Source organism: Periplaneta americana, chromosome 6, assembly GCF_040183065.1.
Source record: "Periplaneta americana isolate PAMFEO1 chromosome 6, P.americana_PAMFEO1_priV1, whole genome shotgun sequence".
Classification (NCBI taxonomy): Eukaryota; Metazoa; Arthropoda; class Insecta; order Blattodea; family Blattidae; genus Periplaneta; species Periplaneta americana.
The window spans coordinates 100,608,347-100,633,192 of NC_091122.1; the positions used below are offsets into that span (position 1 = coordinate 100,608,347).

General features: G+C 35.6%; 1 protein-coding gene across 1 annotated transcript; it reads right to left on the minus strand.

The window, feature by feature from the left end:
- Positions 1–222: 222 nt before the first annotated feature.
- Positions 223–24,846, minus strand: LOC138702220 (phospholipid-transporting ATPase ABCA3-like). Its single transcript, XM_069829813.1, has 7 exons — positions 24,707–24,846; positions 23,238–23,346; positions 14,654–14,841; positions 11,933–12,103; positions 4,622–4,818; positions 1,967–2,118; positions 223–373 (listed from the first exon to the last, which is right to left on the minus strand). The coding sequence occupies exons 3-7, from the start codon at positions 14,827–14,829 to the stop codon at positions 341–343; spliced, it is 729 nt and encodes a 242-aa protein (XP_069685914.1). The 5' UTR covers positions 14,830–14,841; positions 23,238–23,346; positions 24,707–24,846; the 3' UTR covers positions 223–340.

Sequence of the window (24,846 nt, forward strand, 5' to 3'; positions counted from 1 at the left end):
CACTGCTCAAGGCCAGCGCGTACACACCTGAGCTAGTGGAACACCAGGTCATGTCATGCCGAGCGGTACGTAGCAGTCAATTAGGCCGAAAGTTATACAACGCAGGGGACTGTGTTTACAGTATAGTCTGTAAAACGCCGGTACTGCATAACTTCTCAATCCGCAGGATGAGATATGTATAAGATTAGTGGAATATTAATCATAAAGTTGTAATCTTCTGTTAACAATTTAATATAACAAATTAACTTTTATAACACTTTTATGTCAAAATCATCTTCTCTTTATATAAAATTATTAAGTCCTCTGAAGGTCTTTAATCTTCGCGGAGCGCAAAGCTTCGCTAGCTTTGCATCTTGTCCAGATTCAAGAATACCTGTAAACAGAACAGATAAAAGGCGTAATACAGTTCTCTGAACAAATATTGGGGTCTCTTGTGAATTAAATCAATTCTAGCATCCCAGTCAAGTCAATCCACAGATTTAGTAAAAATTTTGACATTACGATGAGGCATTTTGTCTTCTCAGAGTAGTTTAAATTGCAATGCTCAGATGATCGGGTTGGTCATACACAATCGTGCAAGCCAATTCGAAGCAGGTTAATATTTTGATAAATATAAAGTATAAAATTGTATATATGGTTTATATCTCGAAGCAAGATTTCTGTTAACTCCTGTGAAAATAAATTATACAATTTTTTCGAAATAATACCAAAGATTCCACAAAACTTGTAGTTGTCCGTAATCACCAACATCCAAATTCTTGCATAAAATCATACCGGTATTAGTTCTATTACAAAAAAGCTCAAGCACATTCCATAGGTAAATAATTTATGAATTGTGGCTATTATTTATTTTGTGGATTCCAACCACGACCTCATGCAACAATGTTGACAATCGTCCTTAATTAAGCTATAATTGTCCTGTGGTGATCAGAAATTATTTTCTTGGGAAATGTATCAAATCATGAATAGGCCTAAATAGAAGAGAGAAAAAAGAGTAACTTGGACGAACACTGTTCTCTGAATAAGACAGAATGTAGAGAAACCGTAATGGGGCAAACAGACTGTCTGCTGAGCCGCTCGCAGACTTCTGTTATGTAGAGAGTTTGCTATCAGAGTGGTACGCCGCATTGTATTGATAATTCGACACATCTCTAACTATTGATGTAAACTATTACTACATATACAATCAGTTTAAACATCATTTACTCACACAAATTAAGAAATAAGATAATGAAATTGTCCGCCTTCTTGTTTCAAGCCAATTATCACAGAGAGAGGGCATGCGTTTGCCTTTTATGCATGTAAATTTATTATGTATCGAATCCTCCCCTGAGCACGAGAACACTCTTTTAGCTAAGTGCTAGAATTTTGTAAATTTACAATTTCATTGTATTGTATTTTTTCTAGCAATATACATTATTATTATTATTATTATTATTATTATTATTATTATTATTATTATTATTATTATTATTATTTGAAATTAATCTTCCACAATCCATTGTACGCGTCGAAATGGATGGATTTAGCACGTGGGGAAGATGTACGGACTCTCAGGACGCATGTGCAGTAAAGGCATTTAGGTCCCTGGTAGTTGGAAAAAATGAAGGGATCCATTCTGCCAGCTACCAGCGGGCTAACAGGCTAGGTAGCAATCGACCGAACAGTCTTCGTCTTGCACGTCTCCAATGCGTAACGTTTAGGCATTCCTTCCAGCAAAGTAACTAGTCAGGATATCAGCTACCAGCCAGGCTTCGTCATATACGTACCCTTAGTAAAAAGTTTAAAATCTTGGTTGAGGTTTAAGTGCATCATAATTTTATGATTAGGCACAAAAATGTGACAAACGTCTCCTCCTTTCTAAAAAGAAATCCCACATAATTATGTCATTTCTAACAACCACAAAGTAAGTAATCGCCCCCGTTGTACAATCCTGCTGTAATAATATGAAAGAAGAAACACAAACCCGATCCAGTGTGACCTGTCCCAGCGAATAATCTTCTATCATCAGCTGTTCCCTTGCTCTCTCCATCAAGCCAAATATTTTGGAAATAGGTATGTCAGACGGCACAATGCTGTATGTTACATAGCATCTGTACTTTTCTTCCAGAACTGCACCTGCAGAGACATGAAAACAATGATGAAAGCTACAATGTATCAATCAGCCTATCAAAGTATTAAATTAATAATAAAGTTCCAGGCTTTACGCTCTGGAAGTTTATTAAAACCGTATTTCTTATTTCTATTCTGTGACTTTGTTACATAGGCTGCCCTAGGAGTTGGTTGGTTGGTAGATAATGCTCTGGTATCATGACAATGAAGCCATCAGCCGTCTTGCAGTCCAGTATTTTTCTGTGATGTTGAGATGAACAGGCAAAGCTTCCAATTTTGCAGGTGGTACTTATCCATGACTACGTCCTTTCTACATAACACACAACTGGGTGAGCGGGAAATGCCGATTCTACATAAATGAGCTGCCAAACAACCCAAATGCGAAAGGCTGCCACTGCTGAATGTCTTGGTTCTTCAGGGATGACGTTTAAATTTTGGAGGAGGGTTTCCCATGATTTATCTTTAGATGATTCCTTTATTTTGATCAATTTGTTTTTGTATTGTAATTTTTTATTGAATTTAACAGAAATAGGCTAAATGATTTTTTAGTAATTTGGTTTTGTATTAGAGTGCAGCCTTTCTTAGCCACTTGATCAGCCAATGCATTACCTGCAATACTGCAGTGTACTGGAACCCATTTCAGAACTATTTCCTTGCCAGGGTATAGTATTGTGAAGTTTTGCCAGTTTTCTGTGAATTATTATTAGCTATATCTTATATAGCTGTTTTTGATTCAATGAGAATTACAGCTTTGGAAATTTTATTTATTATTTGAAGTAAATTGATTAGAATAGTGAATACAGCTTCAACTTCTCCATCAAAGATTGTAGAGCTTTATAGAATGAGAAAAATTTACAAGTTCCTCCAGCTTCTGCACCATCATAATCGTTTTATAAAGATCCATAACTGTAAATCTGCAGCCAGGTTTCACAAGGATATTTGCTATTAATTGTTTCTAATGTTAATTTTTTGCTACATTTGAATTTGTATCATTTTTAAGAATTGGTTCCAATAAGTTGTTTTTAGTTTGAATATTTATGTATTCCAAGGGAGTTTGTCGGATTTATAACATTTCAATGTCAGTTTGGGGAATGATATTTCACGAGTATTGTGTGTTGACTGTACGTACCTGATGCAGGGCGCAGCAGTAAACAGACGTATTGCTACCCCCTTCACCACGTGACGAGCTAGATTGGGGCTAAACCTACAGTTATCAGCATACCCACGCACGTATTTTGTCCCAAACAGCAGGTTGGAGTATAAACTATCTGTTTACATTTTCCGGCTATTTCTGACCATGAGGGTACATACTTTGTTCTTCAAATTCCATGCTTTAAGCGAGAAATATCACCAACCGTTAACCACTTGAAAGAATGCACTCTCCGCTACTACTGAGCAGTTTGATTCAACCACCAACATAAAAGCAATAAATCTTCAAGCAAATTAACTCTGACTATCCTTTTGCTTTGCTTCATACAATCTGTTACAATGTTATACCGGTACTGTACTAATTACAGTACATACAGAATTTAAAAAGTTGAAAAATGGATTTTATCCACTTAGACTGCTCATTTTGCACACTGTGCGACGTAGCAATATCTGTACTGAGGCTGGTGGAAGTCAGTTTGAACAATTTCTGTATTAAGTACTAGAATTCGATTTGTTATATCCTTCAGGTGAATACTATACGCATGCTATAGAGTAATTAAAAGTTTATAATGAAAAACGTTTTGAGTTATTATTATACAGTGTTACTTAGACCTTTTGGTCATACACATTACGTTCTGTAATTGCAAAACGAAACATTTTCAAACACGGGTCCCTATATGCTCTCCTCTATCATTCCTAAAAGTTTGTAACAAAGCCACAGAATCATCCTGTAATTTATTTTATTTTACTTTTGTTACGATGAAGTACAATAACAAAATCTCTTTTAAAAGTATCATTTTCAACACTATCACAATTCTTAACAACTATTAGACCACTTGATCTTTTATGCCGAATAAGTAACTATAGTCTGTCAAACATGTTACATGTATTCCTAGTCTCCTGTCCTCTTTCGTTCAAAATTAGTAGCGGTAATCTGTACTAATTAGTTGTTGGAACATGTTTTAATTTTGCGTGTACTTATTAATTTTATCGATAATCGGTGTTATTCCTATTTTTTGTATAATTTCGTAATTTATTTTGTAGCGTAATAAAGATTACCCATTTGAAAAATCTCATCTCTGCTTTTTGGCAAGTCTTTTTTTTTTTTCCAAACGAAACAAATTTCGCTACCAAACGGTAGTGCCTAACTGCCGAGTTGTTATATATTTTTAATCTTTTGTTTAATTGCTTCAATCTCGTTACACTTTAAATTTTTTAACACTTCTAATAGGTACAATATCACTGAGAGTCTCTCATGGTACAAATGAAAAGTCAAATGGATCTGAAATTGACAATAAAATGAGCTTGAAAAAGTGAACTAAATAGTCTACCTATTCATAAACATCTGTAACATACGTACCTGGGAATTTGTCTAGGACGTATGCCTCTATAGAAGCCATATCACTCGTATGCTTCAGGGGAGATTCTTTTATTTTGATGCTGAGGATATAAACCTGTCCGTACTTATTCTTCAAATATTGTGCCGAACCCAAGTACTGCAATTGTCCATTAGCCATGATAGCCAGGTTGGTGCAGAGGGCTTCACATTCCTCCATGCTATAACAGAAATGTTCCCTAAGTCATGATAGATTATACTTTGTAGCATCACACATGTTCACAATAATCCATCTCACATAGTGCACATCTTTGTAACATTAGGCCTACATCTTCTGTCACTTGATTTTCATTTCGTCAGTTCTGGACATCGCTACTTAAGTAAAGGATGCAGAGTTAATTACACTTACATTATTATTATTATTATTATTATTATTATTATTATTATTATTATTATTATTATTATTATTATTTAGGTTCATGTAGCACCATTCAAGTCTTCATTCATCTCCGCATGTGTACTCAGAAAAAATGAAGCTTGCAAACAGCAGACTATTTTACGGATGAATTTCATACAGTTCTCAAGTATATAATTAACAAGAAGGAAATGACAAAATCCGGGAGAACATCTCTTTCATTTCTCAAAGTAAATTGCATTGAGTGATAGGTTATTTCTTCAACAGATGCTAAAAATGTTTGGAGGAAAGAGGGAGACAATTTCAGAATCTAATTTTTAACTACAGCAAGTAAAAAAGTAGAACATAAAGAAATAACAAAAAGCACACACTATTTATTTATCATAAATGAAAATAAGATAATTAATACAGCTAATCATTCATTCCATTGGCCTATTTAAAATAGGCCAATGGAATAATATCAAGAATCATAATTATTTTTCTTTGATTGTGAAAAGATTCTACAATAATTTTAAGAATGAAATATTGATTATGCTCACAATGAACTCAATGGAATTTACTACCGATGTATTTGCAGAATTTTTTGTTTCGTTTATTGAGACCAAAATTTAGTTATCTGCTATTATTTGTCTTATGTAATGTATCACTTTTTATACCAAACTTAGACATAATAGCCTACTTCCATAATGTCGAATAACTTGGCAATTTCCTATTTGTGTATCTTTCTAGTAATTCATTATTCAAGAAATTCCAGTTTTCGAAATGGGATATGGGCACGAACAAAAGCATGACGTAGGGGAAAGTACCTGAAATTGGACCGGCATGCAAATTGGACCGATCGTTTTTTCAAGTAACCTAATGCAGTACCTGCCATCTAGTGGTAGATTTATGAACTACGAGCTTTCCTCATCTAATTTTGTAAATATTGTGCAGTTGGCAATCATGTAAACTTAGTTACACAGTTTTATTCTTTTTTAAAGATTCTGATGTTATTGTCGTTACTGTTGTCACGCCAGGAGAAGGCGGCTGAAGTACTTAGACGGGGCGGAGGGAAAACAGTCGCGCATGCGCACCGCGCTGTTCACTGCAATATTCCTGTTTCACAAACATCTACTGCATGTGTCTATGAGTCTTTGCGACTTTGTGAAAATAATAGTGGGGTTTTTACTGTAGTGTTTTATTAGTTTCAACAAGACAATTGTTTTCAGTATACCACAAATCTTGTATTGCTTTAGTTATCCTTTGCTTTTCGTGTTAATAGTGTTGATAATAATATAGTTAATGGAATTTATGTTATTGTATACTGTTATTTAGGTTTATAGCAGTTTTTTGTTTATTGTAAATATGTCGACAAAGAGGAAACAAGGATTGACAATCTATAGCGAAGAAAGGAATATTATTAGAAGTGCAAAATAATTCTGTGATGAAGAAAAAGAACAACAGTGCCTTTGCATTCCTCTTACGAAACCTACAGCAAAGGTAGAAAAGTACTCTAATCTATTCACAAGAACAATACAGCGTATAAGGAATGAAATGAAAGACTGCACAGAAGAAAGTGCGTTGTCGACACCTGAGGGAGAAAAAAAATGTAAACGTCCAGACTACCGAAACGCAAATGTAGATGACTTCGACGGGAGATTGACAAAAAAGATATAATTGAGAATTTTTATTTGAAAAAGAAAGAGGGCCACCGGCGTAGCTCAGGAGGTAGCGCGTTTGCCTGCTGATCTGCAGTTGTGCTCGGGAGTGAGTTCGATTCCGTTTGCGCTGACTACCTGGTTGGGTTTTTTCCGAGGTTTTCTCAAGCGGAAGGCGAATGTCAGGTAATCTATGGCGAATCCTTGGTTTCATTTCGCCAAATACCATCTCGCCATCATCAATTCAATCGACACTGAAGAAGCTAGTAGTTATTACAGTGTCGTTAAGTAACAAGTAAAAAAATGGTACCAAGCTGCAACAAACGTCTACCTTTTTACAAGAGAAAATTGATTTGAAATGAAAGACAACATTAAGACGAATACTGAAGAAAAAGGATTTCAGGTGGAAGAAGTGTGCAGCAAAAAAAACTGAGGAAAACACTGTAAATTAGAATACGTGAAGATATCTACAGCAAATAAGAAAGCTTAGGAAAGTGGAAAAACCGATTTTGTATCTGGACGAAGTGCGGATAGATGGCCTACCAATTTAACGTTTCCCAAGTTCTGGCACGATAAAATTGTTACGGGAGTTTTGACTACCGCAAATGTGTCCAGAACACTCATTGTTGTTCATCAGGATGGGGGCGGTGGGGCTAATGGCTTTGTTGGGAGATTCGAATTAATATACACGGCTGGAACATAAACAGACGATTATCATTGACAGATCATACTCCAGAAATTTTCAAAAATGTAATAATGATAGTCATAGCGACAGCACCGAAGATGCGGAATCTTTTATGTCTGACTCCGTTCCCGTGTAGCCAAGTAAGTGGACGAAGTTTTCAGGTCAGAGTGTAGAGTAAAGTTCCCCCGTCCCGCCTATCTACTCCCCGCGCCAACTCGTAGCGCGAAGACAGTACCGTTATCGTAAGATATTTAAGAAAAGTCAGTTGAGTGAGGGATTTTTTATTAATACTGTGCAGTAGTATGTAGAACAACGTCCCTTCTCGCAAAGTTACATAAATCGGTGTCTTTTTTAAGTTTTGTTGGATGTCTAGAGAAATAAATTGACTGTTTCCTGCAAATTGAACCGAAAAGGTTTTTTAATTGGACCGTTATTGGATTTATGTATAATATTATTTTTTGCTTATGTAATGAAATATAAAAATCCAAATAACAATACGCGAGTGTTTCACATCAAAAGTAACAACCAGCCCTAGTAAAGTGTAGTTTTAAATTAATCTCGTAAGATACAGAGCACTAGGTATAACTTTTAGCTAAGCGGCCGTAACCTCGAAAGGCGTTCGAGTGAATCTTGGAAGATGAAAGTACAGATAATTAGATAAAGGAAAGGAAAATTAAGACGGAGACGATGAAGTTGAAGAAAAATGGCAACATACGAGATAAAAATTACGACAAAGATAAAATAAAAACAATTGTGAAATAAATACCGTGATGGAGACGAATATAAAGACAAAAACTTTGGTAAGATAAAGATGTACAGCAAAGACACAGATGATGAATATAAAAGCAAGACAACGATGAAGCAGAGTAAGACAATGACGATAAAGAGCAAGAGACAGCTATGATGCGGATGAAGGGAAAAATGATGATGAGGATGTGGATGAACTTGAAGTCTGAAGACGATGATAAAATGGAAATAAAGGAAGATATTACGATGAATGAACACGACGATGAAGTCGAGTACCAAGACAACAATGATGTCAAAGACTAAGACAACACTGAAGCTGAGGACCAAAACAACAATGATGTCGAAGACCAAGACAACACTGAAGCTGAGAACCAAGACAACAATGATGTCGAAGACCAAAATGATGATGAAGATGGAAATGTATACCAAATACGACGATGTAAAATAAATGAACACCAGAACAACGATAAAAACGGAGACGTAGACGATGATGAAGATAAAACCAAGAACGTCAATGAAGATGGAGATGATTAAAATGAAGACGAAAACAAAGATTAATATAAAAAGTACTTTTGTGCAAAGTGTGTTCAGTAGTTTTGTGCAAAATGTGTTAAGTGTTCAAGCATAAAATTGTTCTATAATAGTTGAAGTTAAATTCATGTAACGTCTAGTTGAATAATAAACTAAACCATAAGAATGATAAAAGTGGTCCAATTTAAAAACTCCACGTCCAATTTAGAAGACCTTTCTTGCATATTGGACCGAGTGCAGACCATTACATTTTGTTTGGTATTGTCTAAACTGTTACTTATAATGTGTTGTAGTTTTACATGTGTATTTTTAAAATGTCAAGGTACGTTTTGGTGATAAAGTGAAAATTTCAAGTATTTCCGTTTTGACAAAAAATTAGATATGTTGGAATTGGTCCAATTTGAGAGACTCTCCCCTAAATCTTGAAAAAAAATCAGTTTTATTACTTGGAAATAATGAAGTTGAGGGGTGTTCCTTTCTGTTCGTTCACTTGTAAAATGTTAAGTTGGTTGTCTTTCACAGTTCCAGTGCTGTTGTATAAACCGTCTCTGAACATCACTGATTTTTAAATTACAGGTAGATATCTTTTATTGAATTTAATTATTTTCCCATCACTTGAAAAATAATGTCTACCAAACTCCTGTATAAGTAATTATAATTTGTAGCTTACAGACTTGTTACTTTCGGCATATTCATTAATTTTTTATCACCGATATTCTGTCATATGTACGATGTCCGACTACCACGTCACCTTCGAAACATCAAGTTATACACAAGTATACAGTCTTAGAATTAAAGCGCTAAACTGGAGAATTTGCTACGGTAGCTTTGAACCGTGCCGTTACGGTTACGACCAAATTTAACTAAATACACAATGTCACCAACATAAGGACATGACGTTGGTCTGTGGTGTCGTTAAAAGGAGAATTTTTTTTCTCTCTACCTCTTTCGTTCTGAATATTACTGAGAGATTGCACCACTGTTAGCGACAAGATGTATTTGCATAAATATTGCAAGTAGATTACGTGTCTTAGATGAGGGGCTCGCGACAGGAACAGTTTTGCTTGACGCATGCGCAAACCTCTCATTCAGTGGCAGCGTGATCCTTACTTGAATTTATTTCCGTGTGTACATTTCAGATCAAATCATGAAGATCCCTTCTTGCTCCAGTCACATGTCCCTTATGATAGTTTTTGTTTCGTAATATTCATAAACAATAATACGATGAAAGCGGTGAATAATTTCATGAACACTAAAAGTTTTCTTCGTAAATGACTAGGTATTTTCTCTAGACCACAAATAAAACGGCAACGCTGTCATAATTACGTACTTAACGCTTTGGCGAACATTACTCGGAAATTTGTTTTCTTTATTTTAATGATATTTCCCGAAACACACCTTTCCCCCCCTTTATTTCCGTGTGATAACCTACTTTAAGACCTTACTACACCTGCATTTTATTTTGGTACATTCAAAACACCGCCATTGTACTGCATAAACCTTGCACTTAACTAATGGAGTGAATTAACTAACACCATTTAGATTGTCTTCTGTTTGACATGACTCGGTACGGCATGGTGACTAGTGGCCAGCGAGGAACGTCGACTACCGACGTTGGTGTACCGTGCGTGTTATCCAGTTGTTCCAAAGTTTTGTCGCACAGATACTTTATAGGCCTAAGTCCTAGAAAGGAGGCAGTGCGCATGATCAGGGGACGAGCGATCAGGTTCACAAGAGGACTAGTTGAGGTAATGAAATTAGTTTTGTTTCGTTATATGTCAGATCATGCGCATTGCCTCCTTTCTGGGACTTATAAAGTATCTGTACGACAAAACTTTTTTTCTAATACTGTACGTGTTTTCCTCCCTTTCCACGACATCATTGCTGCCGGAATATGCAATTATAGTAAGCGTTACGTGACCTTGAGTCCGCTTGATTCAGGGTTTCGTCTGAAGACAAGTCTGAACCTCACAAGTGATACCAAGAAGGCATCACTTATGAGGCAACTAAGCCAGAAGGTAATGGGGTAGGTTGGCCAGTTACTCTCCCTCCCCATTGCATACAACGCCGACTTGCTACATATTACACTAATCAGATTTCAGAGATTCAAAGGTTAGTATATAAAAATTCCGCAGTCTATTGATATGCAAAGATTTACAGAATGAAGTGAAAAGTGCAAAGCAGTCCCTAATTTATGGAGAAACAGAAAGACTGCAGAGTTTCATGGTGTGAAAGGCTCCTGGTCATCAGCTCAAATGGATTAAAATCCATACCCTGGCACAGCCTCGCTGGCTAGCCCTTTTCCACGTTGTTTACCTCAGAAAAGAACAGTTTAATACACTCACGGAACGCGTCTGATGTAGGCCTATTGTTTTTCTTCATTAACTAAACTCAAAGCGGCTGATTCGAAAGATTTGTGAACTCTTTCCTCTCATAAACCACTCCTTAATTCAGTTTTTAGTACAATAAATGTATAGCCTATGCTTTCGAAATGTACTTGAAGTAATTATCAGAAAATTTAATGGTATTAAATCTTTCTAGTAGAAATATAACCGACAGAGGAAGCTATGCATTGAATTTGAATCGATTATTTGCTTTTTGTATTATGCATTTATTTGGAATTCCTCATTTTCTCTTTTACAATTGTCGCAATCTCTCTCTCTCTCTCTCTCTCTCTCTCTCTCTCTCTCTCTCCCTCTCTCCCTCTCCGTCCCTCTGCTGCCCCGTGAAGGAAACATTAATGCTGTCGCTGATTTCCTCAATTACACTTTCAAATGTCTTATATGTGACTTAAGGTGTAGGATCAAGATTTCTTATTATTTACCTGATTAATGAAAATACTGTATCTATGTACGTCAGACATTATTCTTAAAAAGAAAAATCAGACTGGACAAATACTCTACATCTTTTACGCTGAGATGTTTTCATATTGTCAAGGATTCGTGATAGTATTAAGAACGGCTATTATGCAATGGAATTTATCATTACTATCTGACATTTAAGCTGCAGTAAAAACCTTGAATCTCCTAAAGTGAAGTTTAAGCTGGTGAACAATCACAATCGTTTGTGTAATGTCGATGGACGATCTACAGTTGACAGGAGCACCGTTGGTCTCTGGGCAAAAAGAGTGAAGATTTCAGGAAGAATTCGGAACATGCTGAAACTTTACACAAACTTCAAAGAAAAAATATGTGGACCATTAATTTCTTATACACCAGAACAGAAAAAAAAATGTAATTTGGCGACAGTTGTCTTTAGTCACTCCCTCGTCTCTGCATAGCTGTCAAATCCATTCCCTTTTCTGTAATGTCTGAACCTACCTGTGGGACGTAAGCACAACTGTACTGCCCGCGGTCCTCAGCCAAGAAATCATGTCCCACAGCTTCCTCCTGGATTCTGGATCGATGCCCGTGGTTGGATCATCTAGGAACACAACGAGTGGATTTCCTAGCAGAGCTATACAAGCGCTCACCTTGCGCTTGGTGCCACCGCTGTGGACAAAATGTACAGACTTTTAAAATATAGTAAGATTAAAGTACCTCCACATTCAGCTGCTGGGAAACCATTATCTTTATTAATTTATCTGGTCATTTCTTCATAAAACCATAGAAAGCAAATCATAAGTCGTTGGTATTAGAGAATTACAATGCATAATCAAACCAGTAACAGTTTGGTTTTAATTTAAAATAATTTTGTTCGTTTACTAAGTTACAGTGTTACAAGATTTCATCGTGCTGTTTTTAGAACTCCAGTGAATTTTCAACACGTATTGGTGTGAGAATTCATTCACATTTATTTCGATAATATTACAGAGGTTCTCAAATCACGAATTTCTACTGAGATCAAATTTTTAAATAATAATAATAATAATAATAATAATAATAATAATAATAATAATAATAATAATAATAATAATAATAAATAATTATCATAATCTTTTCTTCTTTATTTCATGCATAAAGTTTACTGGACTTTTACGGTCTTACTACATCGATTGCGGACGTCTCAAATATCTTTCTTTTTTCCAAGAGCGAGAGTTTATTTAATGTAGTAGGCCTATTCGTGTAACAGACATTCTAAGTATAATTAGGACATCTTCATTTCTGGCAACTAGAATTGCTTACAATGCAGAATAATACGTTCATAAAAACATAATGGAAAATATATTGTAACATGAAAATTTTTACAGGTCATTATATTTGCGATGTTTGGATCGATATATTGTTGTGAACAGTTTTCTTTCACGAATCAGTGTAAATAAAGTAAATAATTATCATTTTGTCTCTGTTCTACGTCTATGTACTAACACAATTTAGCCGAATATTAATACATTAGTGGAAAACAAGAGATTCAGCGATCAATTAATCACTAAATAGAGAAATATTCAATAGTTTGTGTGTTGACTTATCAATCTTATCCTAAATTATAGAGTGATAATTGTTTTTACAATATGAGTTCCTGTATTAATCGTCACTGAAGCAAGTTTGAGATTGAAAGTGATGCATGAACGTCAATAGTGTCTAAAACAGGCCTGCACAAGGTTTGCGCTCTCCGAGCAGGCTCACACCTCATGAGCGGAATGCAGATATTAGCTGCGCTCTGTATAAGGGTGGACTGGAAGAAGGGGTGATCTCGTACAAAATATACACAAAAGGAAGTACTTTTACGAGTGCTTATGAAATGAATTCCCGTTCAGTGTTTGCAAAACTATCTTGGACTATTATTAATGAATAAAGAAATATTTATTTTACAGAAGTAATAGAAATTCTATAGCTACTTAAATGTACAATCTCATTTTGTTATAATATGTTTATTTACCAGTACATCAAAACGAGGTTTTATGCTGTTGGCAGCTGAAAGGAACAGTAGCCTACTGGTCATAATGAAACATCAGTTACAGATGTTCGATGTCTGCCTTTATTAAAGTTGATTATAGAAAACAGTTGCTCACAAATATAAATGTTGAGCCAAACATAGCAATCATTTTCAGAGCCAGCCTGTGTAGTCGTGGATATTATTGCTAATGTTTAGTCTTGTAAAACTCAACCAGGCTGGTAGTGTTATTCAAACGATCTTTAGCCCTTAGGTCACATTGAAGATCAATAAGTTCGAGCTGTAAATCGTTAAATGTTAAATGTTATGATCCGTCTTTTAGATACCTCCATACTGTACTGTAGCAGTAGGTAAGCAACGTGAAACAATTACTGAGAATAGGCCTACACACTGCACTCCACTAGATAACTGAGTGGTCGTTTCCCTACAGCAAGTCTATGTCATTCTGACGTATCTTCCTCTCCGTTTCGGCGAGCGGTAAACACCGCTCTCCCGCTCGTTGAGCGCTGTTTGTGCAGGCCTGGTCTAAAAGATTTGGAGTAAAGTTGACGTCATATTTTCCACTTCAAGTGAGTTTGGCGCTGCTGTCTTAAAGTGTCATGTAAATATAGATGTGTTGAAATGATTTGCTCCTAAATACACGCTTCCGTTCAATCCTGCCACTTAATATGCCACGAGAAAGTTGCCAGATGCTTCATACGTGCCGTCATGCGCAAAGGAAAACGCGTTTTGAGCAAGCATATTGACACACCTTTATACTCACATTACGATCAATGTGGTATGTTTTATGCGCTCTCAATGGAATTTTCTAACAGTTGTAATAACTTTTTCAGAAACTGAACTGTATGTCCAATATCTTATTTCGGAAAATAAATAATCACTTTCCCACACAGGATTCAATTGAGACCCTGAGCATCGTTTAATATAACTCGTGCTAGTCAAACTGAAAAAAGCTCTGTTTATATACGAAACTGATTACGTATTTAGTTCGCATTTTAAATGCTGCAGTCGATGCTTTTGTTCACAGATTGTAGCGAGACAAGAATTTCAAGAGCGCATGAGGGTTAGGAAATCTTCAGAAAATGAACACCAAATGAAATCACTCAGAGTGCACAGGGTGCAATTCCACACAAATGCTCATCTCTGCATTAAATTATAAACTATTGATTCAATTTGACTTCTACTCCAGTCTATAACTTCATACCCACCTGCAGGAATTGATTTTCTTCTTGAAGTGTTCAGTCAACTTGAGTTCCTTAGCCATATCGCAGGTCACATCTTCGATCTGTTTTCTTGGAATTCCTCTGATGAGTGAGAACATTGATAGGACCTCTTTTGGAGTCATGTACTGCGGAATGCTATCGAATTGAGGACAATATCCCATGCGCTCATAGGCCTGTAAAGTATTTATTATTATTATTATTATTATTATTATTATTATTATTATTATTATTATTATTATTATTATTATTATTATTATGCAAATTTAGTGCCACCAAGTGTTCAGCTGTATCGGAGAAATGCTGAACTAAACGTCTTAAGTAATTCTTGATAATAGCAGAGCGATCAACATCAGACCTAATAATAATAATAATAATAATAATAATAATAATAATAATAATAATAATAATAATAATAATAATAATAATAATAGATATACTGGTATACAGGAAATATTTTTGTTAAATCGAGGGGATTAGATACACACAAGTAAAAATATTTAATGATGAGGATGTTGACTGATTGTTTCGTAGTTTGTTTATAATGAGGTTATGATGTCCCTTGTTAATTTGTACATAGGGTTTCAGCGAGGATGAGCTGTCACTGCCCTCTAAATATTTTCCGTACTAACCAGGAACAATAAAATTGTGAATTAGATGCGACAGTGTATGTATGTGTGTCTCTATGTATGCATGTATGTATGCATGTATTCATGCGTGTATGTGTGTATGTATGTATGTATGTATGTATGTATGTATGTATGCATGCATGTATGTATGTAAGTATGTAATTATGATTTATTTAACGACGCTCACAACTGCCGAGGTTATATCAGCGTCGCCGGTGTGCCGGAATTTTGTCCCGCAGGAGTTCTTTTACGTACCAGTAAATCTACTGACATGAGCCTGTCGCATTTAAGCACACTTAAATGCCATCGACCTGGGTCGGGATCGAACCCGCAACCTCGAGCACAGAAGGCCAGCGCTATACCGACTGCGCTACCCAGGCCGACGTATGTATGTATGTATGTAGGCTATGTATGCATGTCAATTCTAAAATTTAAATTCAATGAGAGGACATAAATAATGTATCATGATCCATGTTATAAAGTCCCAAAATGTTATTTAGAATTAACATAGGTTAAATGACAACTTTCACTATGTTTAGAACACTTTCAGTTTAATAAAATTCAATACTTTACATCATTTCGCTGTTCACTTATTCACCTGTAGTTGAGATTACTTACTCACCTGTAGTTGAGATCCTTAACACTAAGGCTGGTATTCATAGTCGACACTTTCGATTAAAGTGTTCTTTGAAAGACGCAAAGTATCACTTTTCCGTTGCACAGTCGACACTTTGGTGCAAAGGAACACTTTGGATGAAAGTGTACTTCCGACCACATTTTGAGCCGAAAGTGTCACTTTGTAGAAAAATGGCTGACGTCTTGAAGGTTGTCGAATTATTTATTAGAACGTGCTGAAGAGGTGGCACAATTAGTGGACAATGTACGAAAGCGCTACATTAGGGATAGGCCTAAAAACAATCCCGTGGAATTTTATAATGATATAGAATTTAAAAAAATGGTTCCGATTTTATAAAAAAAAAACTGTTATTGAGATTGCTAATCTTTTCGATGACCTGTTGACAAAAACGAAAAACAGAAGTTTGCCAGTGCCTCCAATAATACAGTTATTGATTGCATTAAAATTCTATGCTATAGATATGTACCATACATTAATATTTGTAATATTATAGTTCAGATATTTCTCTAGTAAAATTCGTATATTTATAACCTCAATTCGACGAAGTGATATGTAGGTAGATATTCCTATATAACCTATTTTTTATTACTGAAACGAATTTTTTTAACTTAAATAATACTAAACTAACTTCAATCTAATGTAGGCGTAACTATCTTAAATTAGCATTGAGAGACCACACGTGCCTGTCTTCTAAGCAGATTCCATAATTATATTGGGTTAACGATTTTGATTTTCGTTGACTACCTGTATTTTGAGATAAGATTTATCTTGATGTTCATATAATCATTATTTTGATAATATATGTTTTCATGCCGGTAAGCAATACATATGATATGGCTGCTTTTGCTGAGATACTGTCTCTAGTTCATGTGCAGTCATAACCTCATCATGAAAAGAGATCTCATACTATTAGGCCTATTTTGTTTTGCGTTGTAGAAAAATTTGGCATTAAAAATATTCCTGAAGAGCAGGCAATAATGGAAACAAGAGAGAGATAATAATAATAATAATAATAATAATAATAATAATAATAATAATAATAGCAGCAGCAATAGGCCTAATGTGTTTATTTCATTATTTTCACTTCTATTCACTATTCACGAAAAAGACAAAAATAAAAATAAAGGGAATAAAACGGTATATCAATGAAGCAGGTACGTATAAAAACTAACCTAACGATATATAGCCTACACATAACCAAAACTTAACCTACTCAGTCCAACTTAACCTAACTACATAAACCAATAGAAGATATGTATCAAATCTAACCTAAAGCGACGCTGATATAACCTCTGCAGTTGCGAGCGTCGTTAAATAAAACATAACATTTCTAACCTAACTACATAAATCAGTGGAACTGACACATACAAAACCTAACTTAACGATATAAATCAAAGAAAAAAATAGGTACAAAACCTAATCTAACTGTATAAATCAATGGATCAGCTATGTACTGTACAAAACCTAACCTAATTTCACCAGCCGTATCACTACCTATTTAATAAAATATTATATATCTGAACTGACTGAAATAATCTAAACTATCGACAGCGAAAACTAGAAACTGAAATAAAACAACTTTAAATATATATTTTCTTTCTCGTGCGATAAATTAGGCTCCCAATTCAAATCACAAGCATTGTAATCTGTGGGCTATACATTAATTTGTTCTTGTTTGTTCACTTGTTTTGAAAGGCATTGTGGGACTTCTGTTACCAACCAAATTGTAACTCTACATTTGCTGGCATAAAGTGACACTTTGTAAAATGCACGTCTTCAATCGTCTATGAATACCACTAATATGAAAGAGCCACTTTCGTCAAAAGTGTCACTTTTCAAAGTGGTGATATAAAGTGTCGACTATGAATACCAGCCTTAAATGGCAGTAGTATAGGTGAAAGGCGAGATCTGGTATGTGAGTTGTGCGAGAAGAGAAACTTATTTTCTCTTTCCATATCCATTGGTGATATAGCCACGGAACATGATGAGGACACAGGACAGGCTTTGCCTCCTCTACTGTACTGAAATTTAAATTAAGGTTTATTTAAAGACGCTCGCAACTGCGGAGGTTATATCAGCGTTCCCGGTGTGCCGGAATTTTTATCCCGCAGGAGTTCTTTTACATGCCAGTAAATCTACTGACATGAGCCTGTTGCATTTAAGCACAATTAAAGGCCATCGACCTCGGCCGTGATCGAACCCGCAACCTCGAGCATAGAAGACCAGCGCTATACCAACTGCGCTACCTAGGGCGACTACTGTAATGAATTGTGAATAAAAATCAGTACTTCATCTGTAGTTCAGATTCTTGACACTAAATAGCAAATGGAACTAAAGCATATGAAAGGTAATTCCAATACGCGAAGTTCGATATTATGCAAGTAAATTAAATTGAATCGAAATATTGTATGTTATTATTGCTATTTGATTAATTCTTATTATTGAACAATATTTTATTCACGAAACAGTCTTAGCCAATATCACCTGTAGTTTCATATTCTCAGATAATTTCCCACACGCTTCGCTTCGTTCCGCGCTTGTGAAAATATCGACAAATTGGAACTCACTCGTATTATTACTTATGAAAATAACATGGCCGAATAGTTCATAATTGTACATCACCTTCGTTAAATTTTTCTTCATATGCTGTCCATTCACATAAATATCGCCTTTTGTAACAGGAAGTTCACCAGTCATCATCTTGAATATCGTTGTTTTTCCAGCACCATTAGCTCCCAGAAGTCCAAAACATTCACCATGCTTCATCCCCAGATTCAATTTATTTACTGCAGTATGCTGTCCATATTTCTTGGTGACATCTCTACGACAGTTAGGGAAGGGTATTTATGAATTAAAACTTTCGAATATCTATTATTACGTTCTCTGTGGTGAATCACACTTGAATTGAGAGGAATACGATATAGTTACTAGAGTGAAACCCCATTATACCGTGCCTTGATATATCGAGGATGCAATCATGTTCCCCAATATTTAAGAAATTAATATACATTGTGAGATTTTTCTGAGTTCACATAGGCCCTAGTCTACTTTTGTTCTCCAACCTCTATCATTCATTTTATAAATACTATCTCATAATTAATGTCATTCTTTTAATAAAATTTTAATTGGAGTATGTTGTGACAAGAAATTAATCTAATCTTCAAAGTAAACGTTATTAGATTCTATGGTCTTGAATCACCTTTCAGCGAGATTTCTTATTCCGTGACGGTACCAGTTTCTGGTTTTTGTTGCGAAGAATTCGGTAGCCTAATTTCCATTTCAACGATTTCAGAGTTTTGGAAATTTCTTCGAAGCAGGCAGTGGCCATGGATCGAAACAGATGGTAATCTGAAAGCACGAGATCAGCGCTACATGCCGGATTGTTAGCAGTTCGATTCCTCTCAATTCCAGGATTTTTTCCATGGTGTCGAGCTGTATGGGGTCTTACATCTGTCTGTCTGTCCGTCCGTCCGCGGATCGTGTGAAATGGACAGACAGAAATGAAGCGCTGTTGGAAAAATTGGGTGAAGAAAGAATGATGCTGAAGCTGATCAGGAAGAGAAAAAGGAATTGGTTGGGTCACTGCAAGGCCCTACACCAGTAGCTGCGCAGACCATACGGACAGGCCAAACAGAACATTGCGCACGACGCCATTACTGTGGCAGCTCAAACTAGCAGGCTATTAAGTTTCTAGCTACAAATATCACAAATATAAATATCCAGTCCCTTAATAATATATGAAAATATAATAAACTGTGAAATTATTGTTTATCCTTACTATAATAAAATAATAAGTACACAATTCGATTTATAAAACCAATACAACTGGACTGCATTGCGTCAATAAGTTTCTTACGAAGGCCTGCCTACTGCACTTGAAGAAATAAAGTACCTACAGTATAGGCACTATAATTATATTTTTTTTTTCAAAACTAACAAGCCTCTTGATATTCATATATTAAATACTATACAAGTGTTATTGTGACGAACAAAGTGACAATAAAAACGGACAGGAATGAAGAAAATGTAGACCTACTATTTATCCTTAAAAAAGTAGAGACTTTATTATGTTGAGTGCTATTAATCAATCCACTAAATCTTAATTCAAAATGCATTAAATTGGAATGTCAATAATATTAATATTAATAATAATAATAATAATAATTGTTATTATTATTATTATTATTATTATATTATTATTATGGGATATTGAAGCTCTCTATATTAAATCAAGCGTGAGATCTGAAAAATTTGCTGTTTACAATGTCATGCAAATTTTCCTTAATCAGGTTGTGTTTTTCCTTCAATTTCTTAGTCAAGCTTCTTAAGTTTGATATTATAGTTGCATTTCTGTCACATCCTCTGATTGAGGTTCTGACTGATATGTAGGCCTACATCTATTATCAGGCAGTACATCTCACTTGACGATATGTGTCAGAGGAAGAACAATTATTGTTTGTAGCATCTGAAGTATGGCTAGTGTAATATGTAGCTAGTCGGCGATGTATGCAATGGAGGGGAAAATGAACTGACCACCCTACCCCATTATCTCCTGGCCTAGCTGTCTTATAAGTGCAGCCGTCTTGGTATCACTTGTGATATTCAGACCTGTCTTCGGACAGTTGACTAAACAACAATCTGTCACATTTTCTTTCACAACCCAGATTTTCATTTTTCAAACTCCTAATCTGTTCATTCTTTTTCTATAACTCACCTTTTCCATTAATCTCAATTTTTTTAGACTGGGCATATAATTGTGTTCCGCACTAATAGTATCAGGGACGTGTGAACAATTCGCAATAGCAGTTAGACTCCAGTACTTTTCAGAATCCTCATAGGATGTTTTCCTACCTAAAAATAATATTATACCACGAAAAAAAGAAATTCTACTAAATAGCTTATACTTTCAAATGATGAAGTTCAAGTCAATGGAAATTAGGTCTATGTGAACTTAACTTGTTTCAACAATGAACCTATCAGCATAAGATGTCCTAAAACATTAAACAGGAATGAAACTGCGTGAATTTCCTTTTTTTTTTCATGTGATTTCCGGAAGCAATCTTCTGTGAAATGTTCAGAATACAATTTATGTTGTGATAATTTGTTCGAATAAAATTCTCTCTTCTAATGGCAGATAACCAATCGCAACAGTAGTTCTGCTTTTTTTTTAAGGGGGAAAGCTAGAAATAACACATTTTATAATAATGTTTCTATCATATTAAAAAAATAGCAGCAATATGTTTGCAGAAATAGTTTTAGTGTAAGCTAACAGAATAATTCAATCTACATAAACGTGCTATTTATTGCCTGCATTAATTGCACCTTAAACTATTAGATGCATTTAAATATCGTTATTTACGCAAGAAAAGTGATGCTGTAGCCTTTCCTGAAGCGATTTGTGCAGTTATAAGCCTTATAAAAATGCATCATTATGATAGATTCATCAAATGCACACTGGATATACTCGCAGTCACTATCACAACTATCTGTTAAATGCCACACTTGCCACAACGATGTCGATGCGCGAAGGGTTTCAATTTTGTACAGCACAGCAGCGCTCGCTGTGCGTCTAGGTAAGTAACTATAACGTCATTGGGTCACTGGCTGAGAAGAAACTGTCTACTGAAGGAAGGAATGGTGAACGAGAGAAGAGTTCGGGGCAGAAGAAGATATCAGATGATATATGACATTAAGAATTGTGGATCGTACGCGAAGACTAAGAGGAAGGAGGAAAATATAAAACATTGTAGAATGCTGGGTTTGCAGTAAAAGACCTGTCATTTGGCAGAACACTATGTACAATGTATGTATGTATGTATGTATGTATGTATGTATGTATGTATGTATGTATGTATGTATGTATGTATGTATGTACGTACGTACGTATTTGTATAATTGAAAACACCGCAGTTTTTCTAGAAAAATGAAATGAGTTGTATTGATTTCATGCAAAAGTTTGCAGTGTTTTTTCACTGTGACAAAAGTTTTCATTTGGGATGAATAGGAGACGGAAATTAATCAATAATAGGCCTATATTCTCCTACATTACTTATGACTCTATGCCAACGCTGGGATAGTTGTTCGATTCCGCGTCTGAAGAAATCTGTAGGTTTGGAGTTAAAGAAGTCGTCAATCCAAGTATGTAAAGCATCTTAGTCATTAAAGGAGTTCCTTGAAGATTGCGGATAGAGAACGAAAGAGATGGAAATCTGAGGGCGCAAGAATATGGGGAATTTGAGATCACCTCCCAGCTAAGTCCCAGTGCCACTGTATATTAATGATATGAGAATTCAATTTTTCATTTCATCATCATCATCATCATGTGCCATTCAAGGATTGGGTCCTTGACCCGTACTGTCTCGTTTTAGAGCGTCCAATGTCTCTTCATCCGCATGGTCTTTAGTCTAAAGCAGTGGTCGTCAGCACTCGCTGAAATGTGCAAAGGGTAAGCGGAGCCGTCCCGTGTGCCCCGTCGTGCAGCAGGAAGAGGTAGAGAGCATACCCGCTAGCAGCTACGAGTGCACCATGGTACACTGTGTTTTCTGCGGACAAGAGACGCTAGCCTCAGGGTGCTCTGTGCTGACGACCGCTGGTCTAAAGCTTGACTTGAATACCAGCGGAGTGCGGGCGTGCTTTATCGTGTTGTAGCAGCACTTGATGCAGTCTTCCCGGCCGTTTTCCTTCAATTGTGGCCGCAAGGCGTCTGAGTTGTTGGCAATAAATGTCAGCAGTTATGGTTACATTCCTGGGAAGTAATTTGTAGTACACAACGTCTTCCTTATAGGCTACCACCAGACGCATAACATCATCTTCTGTGGCATGTGTTGAAACGACAGAACTATTCTTTTGCAGTCCTTTCTCCCCGTACACGGCACAAATGTTTCGAGACGCCTCCGCTACCTTTGCTCCTCTATTAAACTCAAACAGAAGAATGTATCAGAAAAATTCTTCTTCAAAGCCGCAAAATTCAAGACGTATTTACAAGCACATTCCAAATAACAAATTACAAACGATAAACAATCTCCTAACAACGCACGAACAAAAACTTAACGAACTTATGAGTCAATCTAATACCACAGTCTAGTATATACAGTCACGAAGCTTGAGTTGATGAGGGTACTAGGAACAATAGACTGTGTAGGTACTATTTCGCATTGTCTGTGATGAGGCGATAATAGCGACCCTAGTTGTTAGCAACTATCTATGGATGCATATTTCCTACTTATTGAGCTTCGTGACTGTATGTACTAGACTGTGCTAATACATGGAAGACTGGGTGTAAATTGAACTACATCGAGGGACTTACTTCAGCAGTACTCTGTGTTGTTCATTCACTTCCATAGGGGAAATGCTGCGAGCAATTTCGGTCGTTTCAGCTACATCAGTATCCACATCCTGCTGTGGGGGTCCTTTATCTGAGAACACATCGACAATAATTGGTTTAATAAATTTAAAATTATCGAACATTAATTTTAATATCAATAAAGATACTGCATTATATGATTTTGTAACATTTTGTGAATTCACTACAAATGCGATGATAGAAACACAAATTAGTTGTATCAGTGCAAGATGATCATTACATAATTAAGATAAAATACTAGAAGAATGAGATGGGATGGGATGGGGTGGGATGGGAAGTGTATGTCAAATGTATAATTAATAATAATGATAAGTATACAATTTCAGTACAATATTTACGCACATAATTCTAACATAAACTTATAGTATTCCTTAGTTCAAATACAAATTGAATAACACTTTTAAAATTGAAATATAAATTGAACATTATTGTTAAAATTCCTACAAAACCTTTCGCTAAAAACTTCACATACGGTACTGGAAAAGCATATTCATAGTACATTTGTTTATTGCATCTCTAGTACTGTATATAGTACTGTACCTTTCCCCGTCATATATGAATGCAATGAGATAAACAGATGTCTGGAAGTTCGTAGTTGTGATTCCTAACCTGTATAATGAATTTTACAAAGTATGTTCCAAAATGTTGAATTGCAGGCAAAAACTGAGTAATAATGAATGTAGTTCTTAACATGCTTTTTAGTCGGTCATTGACTTTAGAAAAGAAAATTTTCCTTATTTCTCTATTAATGCTGATCTCTCAATATTCACTCCAGGTTCTAATTATGAATTTCTGGACATTTACTGTAAGCCATAAGCGTTTTATATACCAACCCTCTCTTATACAACTTTGGATTATAAGTTCATACGAAAGGAGGAGGTAAAGGGGTAAAGCATTACGAAGAAAGAAAGAAAGAAAGAAAGAAAGAAAGAAAGAAAGAAAGAAAGAAAGAAAGAAAGAAAGAAAGAAAGAATAAGTGAGCGGCTTGCTCATGTTCAGTAGTGCCAGCGTGCCCATCTGGCCAAGTTAGCCATGAATGGTTTGAATAGACCTAGGCCTATTATTCATTGTTCATATACTTAATGCCGCTTGAGAATCACTGAGCACACGCCCATTGCAACTGGCTTTTTGGCAATATTGTATTGTGTGCTCTATGGTTAAAGTTCAGCTTGAAATACTTTACAGGTAATTGCGAGTTTTGGAACATCAGTACTATGAATTCCCGCATCATCTTCGTTTATTATAAACAAGCACAAGTACAATTCCACATCGTCTCGAAGGCAAAATATCTAACAGTTTTGTTGAATTACCTTATGAGAGACAGTGGAGAGAGGTAGTTCATTTGTACAGGTACAGTAACTTGAAATTACTCTTTGAGGCTAACAGGGAGCATGGAAATTGTGTAAACTTACCACGGCTCTCAACTGCATCCAAAACCGTATATAGTGCCATTCTCCACATTCTATAATCTATAAAGATAAGAATTAGAAAGAAGACGACGCCTTCTCCAAATAATATCAATGCAAGATTCCCCATGCCATCATTTCCAAAG

Excerpts from the sequence above, each read along its gene's own strand:
- LOC138702220 (XM_069829813.1), bottom strand. The coding sequence starts at position 14,829 with ATGGGATATTGTCCTCAATTCGATAGCATTCCGCAGTACATGACTCCA. Across the intron at positions 12,104-14,653 it reads AAGAAAATCAATTCCTGCAG|CGGTGGCACCAAGCGCAAGG; the intron begins GTGGGTATGAAG and ends TTTTGTCCACAG. Across the intron at positions 4,819-11,932 it reads GTTGTGCTTACGTCCCACAG|CATGGAGGAATGTGAAGCCC; the intron begins GTAGGTTCAGAC and ends TTTCTGTTATAG.